The sequence below is a fragment of the Ixodes scapularis genome, unplaced genomic scaffold (genome assembly GCF_016920785.2).
Source record: "Ixodes scapularis isolate PalLabHiFi unplaced genomic scaffold, ASM1692078v2 PGA_scaffold2__306_contigs__length_199485367, whole genome shotgun sequence".
Taxonomy (NCBI): Eukaryota; Metazoa; Arthropoda; class Arachnida; order Ixodida; family Ixodidae; genus Ixodes; species Ixodes scapularis.
In genome coordinates this window covers 39122659-39144083 of record NW_024609857.1, presented here as the reverse complement: position 1 = coordinate 39144083, position 21425 = coordinate 39122659, and the positions used below count along the sequence as shown (strand labels likewise).

Sequence of the window (21425 nt, the reverse complement as noted above, 5' to 3'; positions counted from 1 at the left end):
CCTAGTTTCACCGGCGGCCAAACGGCGAAACTGTGTGAGAGCGAAAAAAATTACCTCGTTGCCATGACACCCCGGTACACCGTGGTCTTTCTGTACGTGCGATAACCTCGCTGGAGCTCTGCGCGTGTGGAGCATGAGGCGGCACGAGCCGTCTTGTGCACTGCTGCCTGCCTCAAAGAGAGAGAATGAAAACCGAACTTTATCGGCACGTCGCGAGGAGCGCGCTGTCCTCACCTGAAGAGTATTATCTTACACCGTGAGCATAGTACTCAGCTTGTGCCTCCACGGCGCGAGCATCGTCGTGAGTAGCGGCTCTGAAAGGAAACCCCGACGAAGTTAGCGCTTGAGCGGGAGCGGAACGCGAAGTTCGCGTTTCTTTTTGTGCGCGCACATTCCACCCTGCTATTTCGTGTCTCTCTGTTTCCACCAAAGCGGGCACGTGCTTGGGCCCTTCGCTAGATTGTACCAAAGTCATGGATAAGGGAAAGTAGCGCCATTCACTTCCCCCCTGCTAGCCGGATACAAACAAATACCAACATACAGACGACAAAACCTCCCAAGGTGATTGGCTCATCGCTGTCGGTTGCCATGGTGATCGCCATTTTTGACCGCAGGTGGGAAGGCAATGGCGCTACTTTCCCAGATCCAGTGACTTTAGGGTGTACTAAAATGGGGAGGTGTGCCATCCGGCGGGTGTGGGAGTGTCGCGATGTGCAAGCACGCCGGTGAGGGCGCTGTGGGGCAGAGCTCCGTCACCCAACGGCTGAAAGAGGCCTGGAGGTCGCGGCGGATGCTTTATTCGGAATGAAAGTGGTCGTATCCTTCGATTCAGTTTTCTCTGCTCGCTTGTGAGAAAGAATAAGTTACATCCTATATCATAGTCCTGGATAAAGTGGGACTTGCACGAGCGGCAGAAGCTTATATTCAAAGCGCAAATGCCGTTTGCCCAGTTACTTACATAGCTTAATTGCTTTATTATTTTCTTCTTTTTTTTTACGTTTTGTTGTTATAGGAGAATGAATCTCACCTTATACATATCACCGTTATGAAAGCGAAGTTTGTGTATGACATGATGTACGATGATTTCCTCTTGACCTCATGGTCAAAGCTCTTTTAATTATCTTTTTTTCTCGGCAGCTGTACTTTTCGCAGACTTTTAAATACATAGTTGTGGTGCTGGTATTAATACATTTTTTATAGCATGGATTAATTAAAGCGAATTTTTCTTGACTTATGCACTCTCAGCCAAAGCTGAGAGTACATAGGAGGGAATGGCTGAATTTATATAATGTAGTGATCATGCATCATATTAAAATAAACACAAAGACAGGCAAGATAAATGGAGCAACTTCAACTGCTGTATTGAGTGAAGATCCATCCTACTTTGCTTTCTCTGTTACATGTCACACAGGTCCCACATTCTTCCTAGACGTCTTTTTTCTCTCTCTCTCTCTCTCTCTCTCTTCAACAGTTTTGCTTTTCCCCTTGGAATCAGACGACCCTATTCCACGATTAGAGAGGCGTCGCTTGGCGTCCGAAAGGAGAAGTGTTTTGTTTGTATGTTTTTTTTTTTTTTTTGCATGTGTTGTAACCCACGTTGCACCCTGGCACAAAACAGCACCGCGCCGTCTCTTTCTTCGCTGTATATGACATCGTTGTGAGTCCCTTGTCTCTTCGGCGCATCTAGCAACCACACAATATTGCATCGCTTCACACACAACGCAAAACAAGAGTAAATAGTCACACCAACACACCCCAAGCCAGCCTCGCTAAACGCTGCCTGACCGGTCTCCTGGCCCCGCGGTCGGCTCACTTCCCAGTTCTGGTACACTCTACCTTCGCCTCCTGCACACTGTTTCGCCACGCATGTGAGTGTGCTCGCTACCTTGTGAAGAAATTTTAAACTCAATTTCTTCGCGCGCGCTGTTGGCTCAGCTATATGCTCAGCATTGGGTTCACAACCGGTACCTCGGTTGAAGTCAGTCCAAAACCGAGCGCTTCCACACTTTCTCCGTTTGCTTCTTTATACAGCTATAGTGAATATCCGTGTGGCACTCCTGAGTTGCATGAATCTGCGTTACAGGACACTGCTCGGAGCCAACCATATAACACAGTCTGTGTTAAAAAAAAACAAAAAAAACAAACGAGGATTATATAGGGTTTTTCGTTTTTTTTATGTTAGTTAATATAGGTTTTTGGTTTGGGTTATTGCAAGAATGGGGCGACGTTATCAGTTTCCTCTAACAAATGGTCATCGCTTCTTATTTTGATGGATTGTTGCATGATCTTGGCATAGGAAACCTTTCGAATACCGCATTTTATTCGGGGAGAGGACCTCACATCGTTGCGTAAGCTATGTCATCTGCACGAAGTCTATCCACGGAGCCGTGTAGCCTCGTAATTGCATATTGATCCCTTGCAGTGGCTGTTGAATGATGACTCGCGAGGTGGAGGTGGTTTTGGGTTGATCATTTCCTAGAAATATTCTGCTGTCCAGAAAATAAATTGACATAAGAGGTCGACTTCTTGCAGATACAGTTATCGATCGGGGGCGCCGTATTTAGGGCTGAGCAATCGATTATATCACCTACCGATTAATCGATCAATGCTTTAATCGCGATTATTTTTAACCGGTTAATCGGTTAAATCTTGGCTAACCAAAAGAAAGTAAAAATAAGCGCTTCCACCACGCAGGCGTGGACGAGTACACATGTATGAAGAGCAAACGTTAGGTGAAATTCTGGCCTAAAGTAAACTGGAGGGGCGAGATTAGTAACTCCAAACAAGTGCAGAAGTTCATACGTGTCCTGGCCACTTCAACATCATGCGAGTGTCTGTCTAGGGCATCAGGGGAGCTCGCTTTTGCTGGAGATTATCGAGGAACCTTTTAGCCTCTGCAAGTGAAGTAATAATCTGCGAGTCTGAGTGTCCTTGGACTGTTCTCAACTATACATCGATGCTTATTCATAATCGAAATCGTACATTGCACCGTTTATCACATATTCACCAAAGGCAAAAAATTTTGACTTTCTTAAATATTCTGGATGAAGATGAACGAAATAGATTAATTCAATTCAATTCAATTTACTCTAATTTATGAAGAGGGAGACAGCTAGGATAAAAAGTTACTCAAGTCTCAATGTAGATTGAAACGTTCGTGCCTCTCGTACGGACTGACAGAATGTCAGCTCATACCGAAGTCAAAAATATATAACACCAAGAAAATGACAAATAGAACAGAACATATATATACATACATATCATAAATAAACGGAGAAATGCCATGTTATGATAAGTACTGCTTTTGTATTTTTGAATCAGTGTTTGTTTATACAAATCAACTACCAGTGTTGCCTAGCTGTTAACGGCTGAGGAGGACAGGCTGGAGACCGGGTTTTGGCTATAAGATGACGATGTCTTAATGGGACATGATTTGATAATATCGTTGTAGGGTGTCCCATATATCTCAGCCGCGCGTGTCCGCGGGTCTCTTTTACAGCCGTAGTGACGTGACAATATTGCGCCACCGGCGGGATCCTGGTGTGATTGGAGGTGCACTGTCGGCGGCAATGAAAATAAGGTCCAACAGCCCCTGTCATTGGCCTGGAGATTTAGGGCTTCGCAGCAGCAGCGGCTTCTCCCGATGTTAGAGAAAGAGGAAGACGAGGACCCATTGACGTTGGTTACTTCGGTAGATGTTAAAAAGCCTTGGTTCCGGGTTTTTGAGAAGGTCTCTGGCAACCAATGGTGTTGCGGACCGCCCCTCTCGTAGTTGGAGCGCGGCCTCACCGGGGTTAAGAACGTAACGCGCCCTACATTTTAAGAATTAGATATCTGTATGGTTGTCGTGCGTTACATTGGCTACTAAAAGTGAACCTTTTTTGTGCTATATACTCTTACAAAAATAGGTATGGACATCCTATGTTCATACTAGTGCCATTCTATTGCCCCTATGTCCAGCCTATCTATTTCTGTAGACAGTTCAGTGACCATTTATGGACCGCTAGTATACCATAGAACGGCTATAACAACGATATAGGGATCTACCGATACAAAAACGTTTTTTTCTTTCTTCGTACTGCCATGCTATGGCCCTGGTGAGTCTATGGACATCCTAGTGCCTCTCTATGATGCGAGATATAATCTGTATAGGTTTGTTTTAGTCACATTACCCCACACATGATGACAGTAATAACATTAACAAATAATAAGTATTGCAAAAAAACCTTGGCCCGCTCCGGCAGATAAAAGCTAAGCTTGAAAATTCTAGCTATTATTTTCGACAATATAAACGAAATATTTTCTACGTGTTCGTTCCGACTCATGTGCTGGTTACCAAGTACCCCTAATACCTTTAAGGTGTAACTAACTTCTGTGTTAGACGTATCTAACATGGGCGATGTATTATAATTCACATGTGGTACTTTTAGGGCGGAATGCAACTGCTTCAGTTTTAATACTATTAATTTTTAGCGAGTTTACTATTGCCCATCTACTAAGGTCTTTTAAAAAGTTTTTAGCTTTAGATACAATAGTATTTATATCTTCTCCCTTGAAAAATATGCTGGTATCATCAATATACATTATTATCTGAACACATGTAGAACTACTAGTGATATCGTTAATGTACATGTGAACAATAGAGGACCCCACACATTTCCTTGCAGTACACATGTACGTGGTTTTCTTGTATCATAAAAATGCCCATTAATGTGAACGCACTTAAACTATATGTTAAATACTCTGGAGTAATTGCAACGTGCGGTCACGAATCCCATATGAAGTTTTCTTATTTCTGTTTCATGATTTAGCCGATCGAACACTTTCAAAAGAACTATGAAAATTCCCAGCGTTAACTTTTTTTATGTTTCCTGAAATTTTTTTTTTCACGTTCAACAATGCAGTTTTGGCATCGTCCTTTTCAAAATCCGAACTGAGAATCTGTGATAATTGAAAATTTCTCGCCAAATTGATTTAGCCGAGCCTGTATAAGTTTTTCCAGACCTTTCGAAAATATAGAAAGCACTGACACCGGTTTATAATTCGATCAGTCATTTTTATCGCCGGATTTATAAAGCATCGACACTTTTTGCCAGTTGCAGCGTTTTAGGAGAGATTCCTTGAAAGAGCGAGAATAGACAAATGACAAATGAGTTAAGGAGGTGCGAATAATGTAATCCCGTATTTAACAGCTTTTATATGAATGTCATCTATATCTCGACTTCTACTATCATTAAGGTTATAAAACATAGAAATGACTTCATCAACATACGCAGGATAAAAAAAAACACTCATTGACATATTGTGCCACGTGCATAAGGGCTCCACCAACTCTACTTTGGCTATTATTTACTAAGTTAATAAAACAATAATTGAATTTGTTGGCCAGTTCTCTTCCATTAATTTCTTGTCCTTTTATTTGGAGATCATCAATAACAAAAGCTGCAGATAATTTTGCCTAAAATTAAGTGTAGTTTCCTCCAAATAATGTCAGTAGCATTTAAATAGTAAAACATATCAAAACAATACGCATTTTTAGCCCGCCCAAATAAGTTATCAAGAGTCATAATACTTCTAAGTTTCTTTTTAAAATCAAATCACTTAAAAAGCCTATCTCTCGCGTTTATTTTCTTTACAAATTTTTGTTATCACCCAAGGTTTGCAGGAGCCTTTTGGTGTCCGATGTCGCCACCCTTCAATCGATTAATTAATCAATGAAAAGGTTGCGATTAATCGGGTTTTCATTTTTAATCGACGCCCAGCCGTACTTGAAAGGTATTAACCACCCTTGGTCATGCTGCCATGAGTAGCGGAGGTGTACGTTAGGAGCTCGTACGGGAAATTATGAAGTTCTACATGATCGGGATGAGCAGCTCAAAAAACGCGGTCGAAAAAAGACACAAACACGACAGGGCACACAGCAGTGCCCTATTGTTTGGAGCGTTCATCACGTACACAGAACAACGTTCATCAACTCGCGCGATTTTCGACCTTATTGTGAAGGTGTGAATTTTTCATGACCCGAAATACGTTCCAGTACATCAATGCAAACAGTGTATCCTATATTTGTTTCATATCATATTGTGCTATGAATGAGTGTGTTGGGGGAATTTTTCTGTAGAGCTGGCTTGTTTTCAGAACCCCACCATTAAGAGCGAACTAATACCCCATTCACTCGGCAGCGTAAAGATAGATTTAGCTACGGTTCCTTAGTAAAGGTACCTTTAGTGGGGAATAAATGGAGGATGAATCTATGGATGGATGGCACTTTCACTCTTTGTGTCGGCCTAATCGTAACGATTTGCGGTACTTAAACGAGGAAGAAAATCCTTTCTACATGGCGGATGGAGCAGGTCGAGCTTGAACGAGCGGTGTAACGCGCATCTCAAGGCGGTGAACTGAGGAAGCGGTATTTTTTTGAAGTGGAAGGTTCGTCATCGAACGATACGTTTCTTATGTGCTGTCCTGAAAGGCGTTCACCGTCTTCCCACGCATTTGGCCTCCTCGGACCGGCGGGGCAGTGCGGCCGCCATGAGGGGGCCGATATCCCAGGCAGTGTATTTCAGTGAGCGCAAAAAACTGGCAAAATCATTGCTTCGAAGGTCGCGTTACCTAGTTTGTTCTAGTTGCTGTTGCTTTGCTTTATTAAATAAAGAAATCACTGGCGGCAGGCATCGTACACGTTAACTCTAAGATGCGGTGCTTCCCTTCGAGACCTTTGGAAATAAACGTCCAACACAGCAAAACATGCAGTTCGAGAAGCACATGTCAGTGCTTGGAATTGAGTGTGATAGCGTATAGAGACTTCTGAGCTCGAAGGTGTTCTTTGCGTACGCCGTCGCTTTGTATTTCAAGCGGGCGTAATTTTTTAATAGACATGTTCAACGGAACTTGTGATGACTGAACCTGCTAGCGTGAGTACACGTTTCTCACTACCGTATTGCATCACATTTGTGTCTAGTATTAATCTAGTAATTGCTACTTGGAAATATTCAATTTGTTATGACACATTAAACAACACAAATTTATATGTATGTGTCATTTTTATTTCAAATTTATGGGTGCGAGGCTACCACCCGTAGCTGTAAAGGAAGGTTGGCGAGCTCCCTCTATCATATGGCCCTCCCTTAGTTAAAGGAACCTTTATGCGCCGTGTGATAACAATCTCTAGCTTCCTTTACTTAAGGGACCTTAGCTAAAGTTACATTTACGCTACCATGTGGATGGCGTATTGTAAGATTGTGAACCGGTTCCATATCTCGGATGATAGCAAAAATGTCAAATACAAAAATGCACTTTCTTTTTTTTTTTTACCGTGCACTAGCCAGTGTGGCACTAGCCGACGAAATGACGATATTGACGACGAAATGGTGTTCTCGTTTTTTTTTTTATTAATACAAAATTTGAAGGAAAAGAAATCCCTCGTACGAACTTTTCTCGCTAGTTTTGCTAAACAAATGCGTTCGGCTTAGTTGCACAAGCCGCCCCATTTTCCGTTCTACTACACTATAAAAAAAAAAAAAAAGGTTGTAAAAGGGTGAATTGTTACACCCGAAAACTTCAATTCGACGTACAGCACCCTATAGTCAAATGGACGGCCCCAAATCTTACGAGGGGCTTGATAGCCGTGGGGTACACCTTATTCAAATAGCTAATGTACGTGTTACTGACTACAAAAAAAAAATAAAAAAAATCTGGGTTTTCTTGGCCCTCCTGCAAAAACTCAGTGTTTTCTTTAGGTGGTATTTGATACATACTTTAGCTACTGAAAAACTTATATCGCACCGTTATCAAGCCCCCCGTAAAATTTGGGGCCGTCTATTCGACTATAGAGCGCTGTACGTCGAAATAAAGTTTTGGGTGTATTATATGAAACAAAAGGGTGTAAAGTGATACTCTTTTTTTTTTTTTTTTTAGAATATAGGAGCCCCGCCCCGTACACGAGGAAAGGGGGAAATCCATTTAAACCTTTTTGTACCCTTTAGGGGCCTAGATCATCCGGCCCTGGGTGTGCGTGATGTAGTTTATATCACCAACTCACCAACTTGCCCAACTTTTCACCATATCGAGATTGAATCAAACAGCGCCAAGTTACTTGGGGTCTCTGTGGGGCACTGGCAGTCGACGAGGTTCCGAGCTCTCGGCAATCATCATCTATTTTCCCTTCCGCTATTTCTCCCCTTTCTCTCTCTCACTGGCTCTCCCTTCTTTTTTTTTTTTTTTTTTTTTTTTGAACGGGAGCCGTTATGAGCGACGAGGCGCAGATTGTTTAGCGCAAGCGTGACGCCGCCATAGCTTTGTTCTACATAAGTCTAGCGGGAGATCGCGTGGAAGCTCGTTCCGTCACGTGATCTGCCGCTGTGAAGTTATGCAGGGCCGTAATCCTGCATAACTCCACAGCAGAGTTATGCAGGATTACAGCTGATGTAAATATACTCGAGCTCAAATCCGGTCCAATGAATGCGACAGTTTCTCTCAGAGTTGCGAGAATTAGGTGGAACAATGAAAAACCTCATAATCCTCGAAGCAATGACATCGACAGGCGGGTCAAATCTGGAACATGATTGGTCGCACAACATAAAAGCAAGCTAACGATCCTCGCAGAATAGTAACATAATTTTCTTTATTTCCAATTATATGTAACGGCGTGGTTGAGGGAAAAATCCGCGTTAGACGGCTTGACGAGCTCTCAACCCCATTGCAATTCGACCAAGTTAGGAATACAAATATGAAACCCACAGAATTAAATAGCACAGACAGAAGCTCTTGGAGCCGTCCTGACACGGCTCCAAGAGGTTGGCCTACGTGTTCAGAAGACCAAGTGTCGTTTTGGCGTTGCAGAGGTGACCTACTTGGGACACAAAATCAACGCAGCAGGGGTTCATGCCACAGACGACAAACTAAAGGCAATCAAGGATTTGCCAGAGCCAACCTCCAAGGCCACTCTCCAGTCATTCCATGGGATGCTGGCTTTCACGATCGGTTCATGGAGAACAGGGCAACAGTGGCTTGTGACCTATACAAGCTGCTAGAGAAAAACGTACCATGGAGATGGGAGAAAGCACTCCGATGCTTTTAAAAGACTTAAGGAGCTTTTGCTACGCAAAACAACTCTTGTCCACTACGATGAATCGAAGCCGCTTCTTTTGTCATGCGACGCTTCGCCATATGGCATTGGAGCTGTGCTCGCCCAAGTGGACCCAAACGGCACAGAAGCTCCCATCGCATTCGCGTCGAGAACACTTGGTGAAGCTGAGAGTAACTACTCCCAGTTGGGCCGAGAAGGGCTGGCTGTGGTGTTTGGAGCGGTTCACTTCCATCAAAACATCGCTAGACGCGAAGTGGTCATCGCCACTGACCACCAACCTTTACTTGGGATCCTAGGTTCCCAGAAACCGGTACCCCAGGTTCTGTCTCCCAGAATGCCACGCTGGTGTGTCAAGCTCTCAGCTTACGACTACCAGCTGGTCTACAGACCAGGAAAAAAGCACCAAAACGCGGATGCGTTAAGCCGCTTACCTTTGCCTGTGAGCGAGGACGAACCATGTCCTCCAGGAGACGTTCTCATGCTTGAGACACCAATGGATACACCGCTCACAGCCGAGCGGATCGCAGAAATGACACAAGCCGATTCAGTACTGTCACGTCTTTTTCAAGCTGTGCAGCAAGGAAATCTCCATCAGCTAAAGGAGGCAACGTTCCAGCCCTTTTTGAAGAAGCACACTGAGCTGTCGACACAGCGAGGATGTTTGATCTGGGGATCAAGGGTGGTTACACCAGAGGCTGCACGTGCTGACGCCATGAAGCTCCTGCACGCAGGACACAAAGGAATGGTAGCCATGAAGAGGACAGCCCGTAGTCACCTGTGGCGGCCAGCCATCGACAAGGAAATTGAGAAGGCGGTAAAAGGCTGCGCTGCCTGCCAGGAGTCCAGACCGATTCCCAACAAGGCTCCTCTTCCAACGTGGAACCATCCGTCCAAGCCCTGGGACACAATTCATCTGGACTTCGCGGGTCCCTTGGAAGGGCAGATGTTCTTAGTCGTCGTGGACGCCTTTACAAAGTGGCTGGAAGTGCGCTATATGACAACGGCCACGACCGCAGGAGTTATCAGAGAGCTGAGGGCTCTGTTTGCGACTTTCGGACTGCCTCGAAAGATCGTGTCCGACAACGGGACAGTTTTTGTTTCAAAGGAAATGATGGATTTTTATCATAACAATGGAATACATGCAGTGACGAGCGCACCATATCATCCTGCGACGAATGGCCAAGCCGAGCGGATGGTATATGAACTCAAGCAAGGGCTAGCAAAGGACAAGAAGGGACTTTTGTCGTTGCGAATAGCGAGGCTACTCTACAAACAACACACGACAGTTTCTAACTCGGCCGGGAAGACACCCGCTTTTATGATGTTTGGACGAGAACTCGCTACAAACATCTGCCGACTGATGCCCTCTCCAGAGAGTGAAAAGAAACAAGTGGATGAAACGTTGCCTGCATCCAGAATTTTCAAGGAGGGACAACCTGTGGTTGTCCTTAATTTCAGAGGGACTCCCAAGTGGATACACGGCAGGTTGATAAAAAAAAACTGGCCGTCGCTCTTGGCTTGTTCAAACAGCTGGGGGAAATATCCGGCGACACCTAAACCACGTAAGAAAATGCTCGTCTCCATTGACTCCGCCTGCAGCCTGGTCGATTGGTGGTCACGACTGCACACCGGGTCGTCCTACAGAACAGAACATACCCCCTCAAGCAGCCACAACGAATGGAAATTCCGGCAATGGGGGTGTAGCACCTAGCAGTGCCTACCCGCCGAGAACCAGACGTCCGCCCGATCGTTATGGCGACTGGGTCTAAGGAGGGAGGGATGTTGTGTACGAGGTGACCGACGCATCGGCACGAGCAGGGAGCGCGCACCAGCCACGAGCAGAGCGTTCGGACACTGCCATCGTGGAGACATTCCAGTGAACCCGCTGTCGCACAGGCTCCGTTTTGAATCTATTAAATGAAGTATTTAACAGTTGTTTAGCATCAATCCACAGATAACATAGGTACTACAAAACCAACCAATCAAATCTCTACAGGTGAGTTATACATAATGGACCGCAATTACTTGAAAGTTGATTTGTCAATAAAGACACCCAGAGAATACAAGAAATCTGAAAGTCTTACGATGCGGTAGGCTAACATTTCGTTTCCCGTTTGTAGTCGACATGTCGGTACATGCCAGTAATCAGGATTACGGATTTCATATGTTACGACGTGTTGTTGTAGGCTGGACAATTCCTGCAATAACGAAGTGTCATGCCGAAGTTCTGTTTTAAGTCTTGTCGCTAGACCATAGTTGTAGAGGTTATAAATACTGTGTATGTTATAAATTTTGATAAGGTTTTCTGTGTGAGAAAGATAAGGTGCATTTGCAATTATAGGTATCATTCTTTCTTTTAATCAGGGGCCCTCTATCTAAATTCGTCGCCATGGTAGTACCCCAAACCAAGGAACAATAGTTTAAATGGAAATAAAATAACGATTTGTGTTACAAAACTTTAACCAATTTTAACCGAAGCCGACACATCATTCTTACTGATTTTGACAATTGTTTTACTTAAATATGTAGCATAATATTCCCAGGACATATTATAAGAAGACAGAACTTCTAGTGCCCTGAAATTGTGGACCAATTCAATATTAACTGAGTTTTAAGTGGCATTATTTAAGAAACGGTCAATTTTATGTTTAAATCTAAGTATTATTGTCATTGTTGCTCGTACTTATTTTTAACACGTTCATGTTAGTCCACAATGATATTTGATCCAACACTAAACATGTGAACGTATTTCCATTCTAGCCTATGACCGCATACTTTTATTTATTATGCTGCAAAATTCGGGCTGAAATCGAACAATTATAGGCTCTCTAAGCAGTTCCGCGAGCTGGTGGCGCCATCTCTCAAGAGAACGTGGAGTCACTGTCGCATAATCTACACACTGGCGTCAAGATTGAAATGGGTCGAAATACACGCACGAGCACATTAATGCTGGCACTAAGGGTTGAGGTCCGCGCTACTGGAAAATGTCACTTGAGGAAGCTGTAAAATGAATGGATTTCGTGATCAGCTATTCGCAACCGATCACTGAGTTCGGTCCAACAAACGCTTTTATTATTTTGTGTGTGTCTGTGCATGTGTGTGCGTGTGTTTGTGCGTGTTGGAGAGGGAGGGGGTGCCATTCTGACACATATTAAACGTCCTCCACCGTCTCTTTTCCACACTAGGTCAGTAAGGCTTATGGCATTCATTATTTTGATGTCCCAAGAAGAGGGTACGCTCAATAAAACACGACTTTGCACTCCAATATAAGAGAGTAAACAATTATAGTTCGAATACAGCGGTAGTACTTTGGCGTTATAAGGAGTGCCTATACGTGCCTTTTTTTTTATGCTTTGTGGAAGCAAATTAATGATAACTTTTTTTTTTCTGTTCCGTGATGTTCATTTTTTTTTATTTTTCTATAAAGTTTATTGTGGGCGATTTAAAGGTGCATAAATTAAAATAGAAAAGGGAAGGGCGTGTGAAAGACGCCACAGTGGTAAGAGGAAAAAAAGGTTAAAGCAAGGGGTGACGGGCGATCTCTAGAGAAGGACACTTAACCGCTTGGTGCCGCGGAAACGATGCACATCAGCTAGTCTTGGCGTGAGCCGTGTGAGCGTGCGAGCGAGCGAGCAGATCGTGTTTTATGGATGCCGTAATATTTCGTTTGATGTAATCATACCAAAAATTTTGTTCCATGTCATTTGTCAGATATTAACCTCTCCATGTTCTCTATTTTAATTTATGCACCTTTAAATCGCCCACAATAAACTTTATAGAAAAAGATCTAATGCTGAGGCGGGACGGATTTCCAGCAGCATTCCCTGATTGACTGCTTGGAACAAATGGCCTCGTTGACGTAAAGTGTCCCCGTTCCAAAAGATTCTTGAAGCATACTTAAACCGCAAAAGAGTATGAGGCAAAAAATAAGAAAAAGGAGCCTAGTGTGAAAGGTCCAAACCACCACCATAGCTTCTACTATCAAATACAAGGGCAGTTACACAATACACAAAGAGAGTTTTGTGATTTAGTTATATTTAAACTCAAGGGCATTGATATCCAACGTATTCAGAGAGATGACACGTTCTGGTCAACCAATATAGAGCCTTTTCTACTCAAGTTTTACATGGACGGCCCGACCTCCGCTGAAATTCCTTACGTAGACGAGTTGTCCGACCGAATAAACTGCAATTACTCCCCGATCTGGGAATCTCTCGATCTTCGTTCGTAAGCCATAGTATCATGAGATCGAGGGGTGTGGCTCTTCGTCTGCCGAATATTGCTTCGGCGGGAGTTTTTACCGTGTAAGGTGAGACGGTCGCGTGCTGCTGGAACTACAACCTGGCGATTCTTCACTGAACTGCTTCTTCCGTAAGCTTCAAAAGGTTTCATTTCTTTTTTTCTTTTTTTTTGTTTCACACACCATCTGTTCTGCATGCCCGTTAGTTGCAGGATGGTATGTTGCACTACTGTGATGCCTGATGCCGGTTTTTTTTTCTTCAAAATCTTGTTTATTTTGTTTGAAGCAAGATTTGGCGCGTTATCAGAGAAAAGTATTTTCGGTAGGGCAAGAGTAGGTAAAAGAGACCGTAGAACGTCAATGACGTGTTTGGACGTCGTGGCAGGCATCGTGTAAACTTCCAGCCACTTAGAGTACGCATCGCCCATGACTCCGCAGATGTGGATACGTTTCGCCACCCACCGATTGAATAGTGGAACGTTTTCAGTTACTGTTCATGATGGCGTTGGACTCAAGGAAGACTTCGAGTCTTTCCAGAAAGTCAGCCCAGGTGCCAGGACTTTTGTCGAAAGCGGTAAGTGCTCGAAACATCGACAACGTCGGTAGCCACGTGTCGTGATTGACACTGCACACTTACCATTCGGTGAGAAGAAACTTGCTTGTTCGTCTGCCACGAGTCGTCCGATATCAGGTCATCACCGCAACACCATCTCCCGACAAAAACGCATGTCCATAGTTATCAATCACGTGAACTTATAAATTCCCGAACGCTCATAACTTGCCATCGTTAAACGCCGTTCATTCATGGAGTCATCATTGCAAATAAACGTCTTCCTATTTCTTCTGATGGTTTTCACCATATTCCTCCTAAGCTGTACTTACAACATTATGTGTGTCGGTACTTTCGAAAATATTGCAACGGCGTTTGTTTTCTGGAAACTATAATGTAACAACCTTTACACCATCTTCCGGACCCCGTGAAAAACAATATTTCATGACGTTATTTTAGTCGTCATTAAAATGGTGAGGTAAGTACCGTAAATCGCGAAGCTGTTTACTTGACGTCCGCTTCCACTGGTGTCTTGGAAGGTTGAGTCTACTGAGCGTGCATTCCTGCAGAAGAAATTTTCATTGATAGAATATTGACACGTCAATCAACATTTGATTCCTTCTTGGTAAGATTTATTGCGAAAGCTCGTTACAACCGCCGAACCGCATGTCCCTATATAATACCCCTGTTACACGGGCGGTTAACTCAGCTTTAACTGCGGTTACGTGGCAGCACGTGGCAGCACAGATGCCGCACTATACCCTCGGACAGCTATTTCAAAAGAAGTGAAGAGAGCGCGTGCACTGCTTTGATGGGTGCTCAAGATGCTTAAGCGCACGTTCGCCCATAGCTCTGACTGCATCGCCGCAGAATGTTGTCGGCAAGTATTGTGCGCTAATAGTAATTTAGCGTAACTGCCGTTAGGTGTGCCCGTGTAACAAGGGTATTAGAGAACAATACCCAGCCTGACATTCTCGCATACATCCGTTTGCTGGGCCACGCTACTTGAGCTAGCTGAGCACAGCTGGCAGCGGCGCGAGCAAGGCCACGAGGGGAACGTGATGGTGCTCGAGCCATCCCACTGTGAACCAATGTTTCGGCCACCCAAGCCCCTTGATAAAGGTGTTTTCACAAGTACCGCCAACCATTGTTGTGGAAATGCGCAAGACACGTGGCACGAGCGGGTGCTCCGCCGCCGTTCGCTTCCAAGGGCCGCTCATTTCAGTGCTGCGCCGCCATTTGCTTCCAAGGGCCGCTCGAGACCTGGGCCACGTGCGCTCGCGCATTTGGCGTTACTTGCAAAGACAAACGAAAACATATCGAGGGGCTTTACACCCCACGGGTGCGTGTCGCCATCTATTGGTTGAACTAACGCCTTGTTCAAGATGGCTGCCGTGGTACCGCAGCCTTAAGTCTCAACGCTGATAACTACGGCACGCTTGGCCATGGGGAGGCCGTTGACGCCACGGGCAACTCGCGGGCGCGGGCGCGATGAATATACCGAGACGCACCGCGCTCTTCGATGGCTGATGTTGAAGCGCTCGCCAGAATCGAACCTTTAGAACAGAAAATACAACCATCCGTCCGAAATACAAGCGTGCGATTGTCATTAGAAGATAGAGTTGATCATGTTGAACTTATTTTTGAACGTGAGAGGTATATTTTAAGTTTCGATTGAGTACCCCATTAAGGGGCGGTTCAAACCAAGCCGCAAAATGAGCCCGCAAAGATACAGGAGGAACTCGTTTGTTAGCCCAGAAGCGTGCGGGAGTGTATGGTCATAGCCTCATAGGAGGCTATGGTATGGTCGAGAATTTGGAAGGGACAGCTCGCCGGGACGCCGGAGACGGAAAGGTTGAGAGGGAAAGGGGAAACGCACATGACGGGCGGTAGGGGAAGAAAAGGCAAACCTTTGCAGGTTTTATGAGTGGTTTCGAGGGGGAGAATACAGCAAAAACACACTGCTTCTTAAAGGGCCTCTGACACCCCCCACCCCCCCCCCCCCCCGCCTTTTTTTTTTTTTTCTTTTATTTTATGTTATGCGTTAAAATGGTGATCAGGATATCACAAAAACAAAAAATTCACTTTCGAGTTGCGTAGATTTTCTTAAATAAAAATTAGAAATACGAAGCCAATTCAAAGTGCCCGCCAGTGCCCTGTGACGTAGCAGTGTACCGCAAGATGTCGGGGCGGTCAGCAGGGAGGCATCGCCGAAAGTCACGTAAGTTGTATCACTCTTCGTGCTTACCGCGACCGCGTGTAATATCTTTTTCTTCTTTTTTTTTTTTTCGCATCTCCGCGAGCAATCTAAGCTCACAGTGTTTCTTTTGTTTGCTTTGCATCGCCTAATGTTGCTGTAACGGTAGAAAAAGAGGAGTCGGTGAACCTAGTAAACAAGTTCGGCTCATGTTTTAGGCAAAACACGTACTTTATGCTCGACGTTTACTTGTACCCTGTACACTTACCAGTTCGTACTCTCTAGATGGCAAACATCTTCAGCCTGGAGAGTATCCGACGATTCGACGACCTCGGTGTCTGAACCTTCAGCAATACGATCGTGCGTGTCATATGCTACCAATCCTAATTTGCGAGCGTTCTATTTTTTTTTTTTTTACTCGATAGCTTGTTTTGTGCCGAGTATGGCTATGTACTATCGGACTGATGGCATGCATTCGTACACTGACTTGCACTCGTAACGCTTTCATCATTGACCTCCAACAAGTCGATCTACTGACTCTTCGTCCTCAACTTTTACAGCACGCAAACTAACCAGCAGTGCGGTGATAAAAAGCCAGTGGAACTGAAACTTCGTTTTCTACAATCGCTCGTGGAGAAGACAAAAGAAAAAAAGCCGTTCACAACTCCCTGTAACGCCGAATTAGAGCGCAGCTCTTGAGGAGGAGGAGGGAAGGGTACTGGGGGGGGGGTGGGTCAAGTGACCTCGGGGGGCGGGAAGTCACGTGACCTTGCGGGTCACGTGACCTTGTGGGAGTTACGTGACCTTGGGGCGTCACGTGACGTCGGGGGGGTCACGTGACCTGGGGCCACGTGACGATGCCGATGACGTCATCAGTGACGTCACTGATGACGCCATCAGTGATGATGACGATGCGGATGCCGGTGACGTCATCAGTGACGTACTGATGACGTCATCAGTGATGATGACGATGACGATGCGGATGCCGGTGACGTCATCAGTGATGCCACTGATGACGTCATCAGTGGCTATGACGTCAACGGGGGGTCACGTGACCTGGGGGTATCCCCAGATCACGTGACCCCCCCCCCGGGGTCACGTGACCTGGGTAACCATCGTGACCCTCGTGAGGGTAACCCTAGTAACCCTTGTGAGGGCATCTCTCGTGACCCTCGTGAGGGTGACTCTCGTGACCCTCGTGAGGCTAACTCTCGTGACCCTCGTGAGGGTAACTCTCATAACCCTCGTGACCCTCGTGAGGGTAACCCTCGTGAAGGTAACCCTTTTGAGGGTAACTAACCCTCGTAACCCTCGTGAGGGTTACGAGGGTAAGTAACCCTGGTGGAGGGTAACCCTCGTGAAGGCAACCCTTTTGAAGGTAACTAACCCTCGTAACCCTCGTGAGGGTTACGAGGGTAAGTAACCCTCGTGAAGGTAACCCTTTTGAGGGTAACTAACCCTCGTAACCCTCGTGAGGGTTACGAGGGTAAGTAACCCTCGTGGCCCTCGTGATCCTCGTGAGGGTAACCCTCATGAGATTAACCCTCGTAACCCTCACGAGGGTTACGAGAGTTGCGGTTACGCCGACGCCGACGCCGACGCCGACGCCGCTCAAGCCGGGAACGGCCCCTAAGAGCTGCGCTCTAAAAGTCTTAGGCACGTCGTGGGGAGCAGGAGGAGTGAAAATCAAGTGACTTCCGGCAAACACAATTTAGTGACGTAGGTCGATGCCTCCCTACTGACCGCCCCGACGCCTTGCGGTACACTGCTACGTCACAGGGCACTGGCGGGCTCTTTGAATTTTTTTGGCGTGTCAGAGGCCCTTTAAGCCTCTGACACGCGATGGGCGCCATTAAATTTCTCAATCGAATGGCGGCCATAAACACGTACCCCGGGCGAGCAGTTGAACACACTCTTACTTTAGGCTCACCACACAATATGGTAGAGAGACCCAAGTAAGAGTGTGATCAACTGCTCGACCGGGGTGCGTGTTTGTGGGTGCCATTAAATTGCAAAATTTTGCTGTGTGTCTATGGGAATGCGGGTGGTTTTTCAACATAACTCAGGCTATAAACAGCCCTGGAGATGCTTGAATATTTTAGGCGAAGAACAAAAAAAAAAAAACCTTCCTTTAGACACCACTTTTTGCTCCAATCGGATCAGTATTTTTTACACGCAAGAAGGGGTATAATCCGCCATCTCTAACGCTGCCATCATGCATTGCAGACGCTCTCCATGGTTTGAGTTGAACACTTGAGGCTCTCTACAATATGGCCACGCGCTAAAACGTTGAAAATTCTGGTCTATGTGTGCCTAGATTTAAGAGTGTTTCCCACTGCTTGATCCGAGTCAGGTGGTTCATAGATCGCGTTTGCGACACAGCTTATGAGGAGGTGCCTGCAAGCGTCTTTGCCTTTCTTATTCTCTCCGACCCCACTGCCCTTCTCACCACTCGAACCCTGAACCCAAGTGCAAATGCATCCAGTCTGCGCAGGAGTTCGTCCGCCATTAAGTTGCAAAACGCTTTCCGTTGTTTAAGACGTTTCCTCTCTCCAATCTATGCTCTCTGAAGGAACGCCGCGACGAAATCTACCCTCGCCTTCTTCGCCAGCATTCATCCTGCAACCAACCGTCAGGATTGTCACATCCGACAGCATGACCCACCGGCTCCAGTAACACAATTCGTTGCCACGATCGGGGCCATTTTCGGTGCACGTGCAGGATGGGACAGTATAAAGTACACCAGTTGAAGACGCGTCCCTGTAGTTTCCAGGTACCGTGGTAATCAAGCAGATACCCGTGGCATATGCCGAAGTGCTATTGATAAAATTTGGGGCTGGCTTGACGTTTTAGCTATCGAAGACTGAGACAAACTATGTAATTAAGACGCGATTCTGTGTAATGAATAGGAGGTATTCAGTGTTCACAAAACGTTAATTCCCCACTTAGTTGTTCAATGTCGGAGCTATGAGATTAGAAGATTTGTACACTACGCATTTGAAAATGCATTATTTCTTTGTGTATCCCGAATGCCTAAAATGAAGTGAAATCTCAATTTATATTTTTGCATAATCTTTATTATGTCTTCACTGCATTTGTTTGCTTTTAATAATATTCTTACTTGCCGCCATGCAGGGCAATACATCGCTGTATCTGTGACCTTTTCACAAAACACTTTTTTCCGAAGTGGCAGACGAACTCGTGGATAGAGGCCAAACATTAAAAAAAGCTTGCGTGCGCCAGGATTGTCTGGGGTTTTGGATGTCACATGTCGGCATAGCGTATCATATATATACGCTACAGTCTAGAGTATAGATTATTCAGATTAGATTGAACGGGGATTGCGACACATTGCAATGTTCTGTCTTGTTCTGAAGATCCTTCCATAACCTGAGCATGTCCTCCACTTCAAGCTGGTGACTAGTGATGGCCTTCCTCATGTCGCAGCCTGTCGCTTTGCCACCGCGTAATGACGAAAACCCCCGCATATTGATGACACTGACCGGAGACATCCGGTCTTGCGAAGCGTTCCAAAACAGGCCCTCCATGCTGCTCAACGAGCCGTGGATGGACAAGCTGAACAGTCTTGGGACAACGTCCATGCTTACTGCATAGCCACAACTCACGCAAATTGTTTCCTTGATGACGTTTAGCTTGTGTCCGTTCCAGACGGACGGCTTTCTGTACACGTGAGCGTAAATGACTGAAGTTTTGAACACTACATCCTGAAAAACGTCTCTCATGTACTTCATGTTGACGAATGTGTCGTCCGCCACCTTCACCAGATAGCTGGCTTGAGGACACGACAGCGAAGCCCACTTGAGCATCAGGATGTTGAGGAGCGTGACTGAGGTGTAGGACCCAGTAAACGTACCCTGAACAATGTCCTTGTGGACAGCGGCTTCGCTGGCAATTTTGATTTGAAACTCGTAATAGTTGGGCGACACGGCGGGCTTCCCCATCACAAACACGACCACGGCCCGGCGTCCGTCGGACAGCGGGAACCTGGCGTCTCTGGCCCACGTCTCCCGGATGGTGGCCCGCAAGCGGAAGTGGTGGGGAGCCGAGTGAACGACCACGATGAAGGCATCTTCGTTCGACGTTCCGGCGGCCATCGTGCCTAGGCATAAATTGTCGGGCGGCTGCAGAGCAAACTCGTAAGATGCCGGATCTCCTGCGTAATTGCGCTGCGAGGGGTAGGAGTGTCGGTGTAGTCCGAGGCTCGACCTCTTCTGCACTTTGCCCCGGAACCTCGAGTCTCGGAATTGAACGACGACGCTCCAGCCAACCGCGACCGCCACGAAGAGGAAGGCCAGGAGCCAAATCCATCTGCACGGTGCTCTTTTGGCCTACGAATGAGCGGAGGCAAAACACCTGTGCAACTATACCGCCTCTGCTTTTTCATCGCGAACCGTTACAACTGCTAGGACGTTTTTGGGCTTATTAACTTTGACCACTGGGGATCTGCAACTTTTAACAAAAATGTGAGTAAACAATGTCTATGACAGCCTGAAAAACAACTGCCTCGGTTAAATTTTACTTTGACCCAATGTCGTTCTTGGCGAGTTAGATCCTTTTTTTTTTTTTTCGTTTGGAAGAAATGAGTTAGTCCTGTTTCCACTCCAAAATAGAAGCGAGAGGCGACAATATTATAAAGTAACAAGTTACAATTTAAATTAACAAAATTAATTCGCACCAATTCAAATACTGAATTACTATCCAAGTATTCTCGGGCCAGAAAAAGAAAAAACAGCATGGCAAACAAAATCAATTGAATCCAAAAGTATGTATTCACTGGTATAGGCAGTGGCAGTGGAGTAACCAGGGGGGCTTACGCTACTTCAACACCCCCCCCCCCCCCCCTCCTCCCCGGTCTCAAACTCATTTGAGTGCGGGAGCCAGATATCCCACCCCCGTAAAGTCGAAGGCTAATGGAAGGCGGGGTGTGTGTGTGTGTGAGGGGGGGGGGGGGGGGGGGGGTTATGGAGAAAGGACGAAGGGACTCTACGCTCTTGTTTAATATATCTGTAGGTTTGATTCGTTTTGAGGAGTACTTTATGCTTACCTGGGCCCGGTTGCTCGAAGCGCTAACCGCGGCTAAAGTTAGCCGCAGCACCTAGGAGAGGGATTTTGAAATCACGTGACTGGCTCGGTAGGGATGCAGGGAAACATAGTGGCGCCCCGGTGAGTGAGCGCCGTTCGCTTTGGAACTAATATGTTGTTGTAGCTGCAATATTGGGCGCGTTAGTCAACAATAAATGGTGCAGGAGCCTTTCGCTTGGCCTTAACTCACTTAAATCGTAAAGCATGAGCAATGACCTTTCCGCATGTTTAAATAGTATTTTGATTC

General features: G+C 45.8%; 1 protein-coding gene across 1 annotated transcript; it reads right to left on the bottom strand.

Annotated features, from left to right (window-relative positions):
• Nucleotides 1-19395: 19395 nt before the first annotated feature.
• Nucleotides 19396-20190, bottom strand: LOC8035733 (beta-1,3-galactosyltransferase 1-like). Its single transcript, XM_029985356.2, has one exon. The coding sequence runs from the start codon at nt 20188-20190 to the stop codon at nt 19396-19398; it is 795 nt and encodes a 264-aa protein (XP_029841216.2).
• Nucleotides 20191-21425: the final 1235 nt, after the last annotated feature.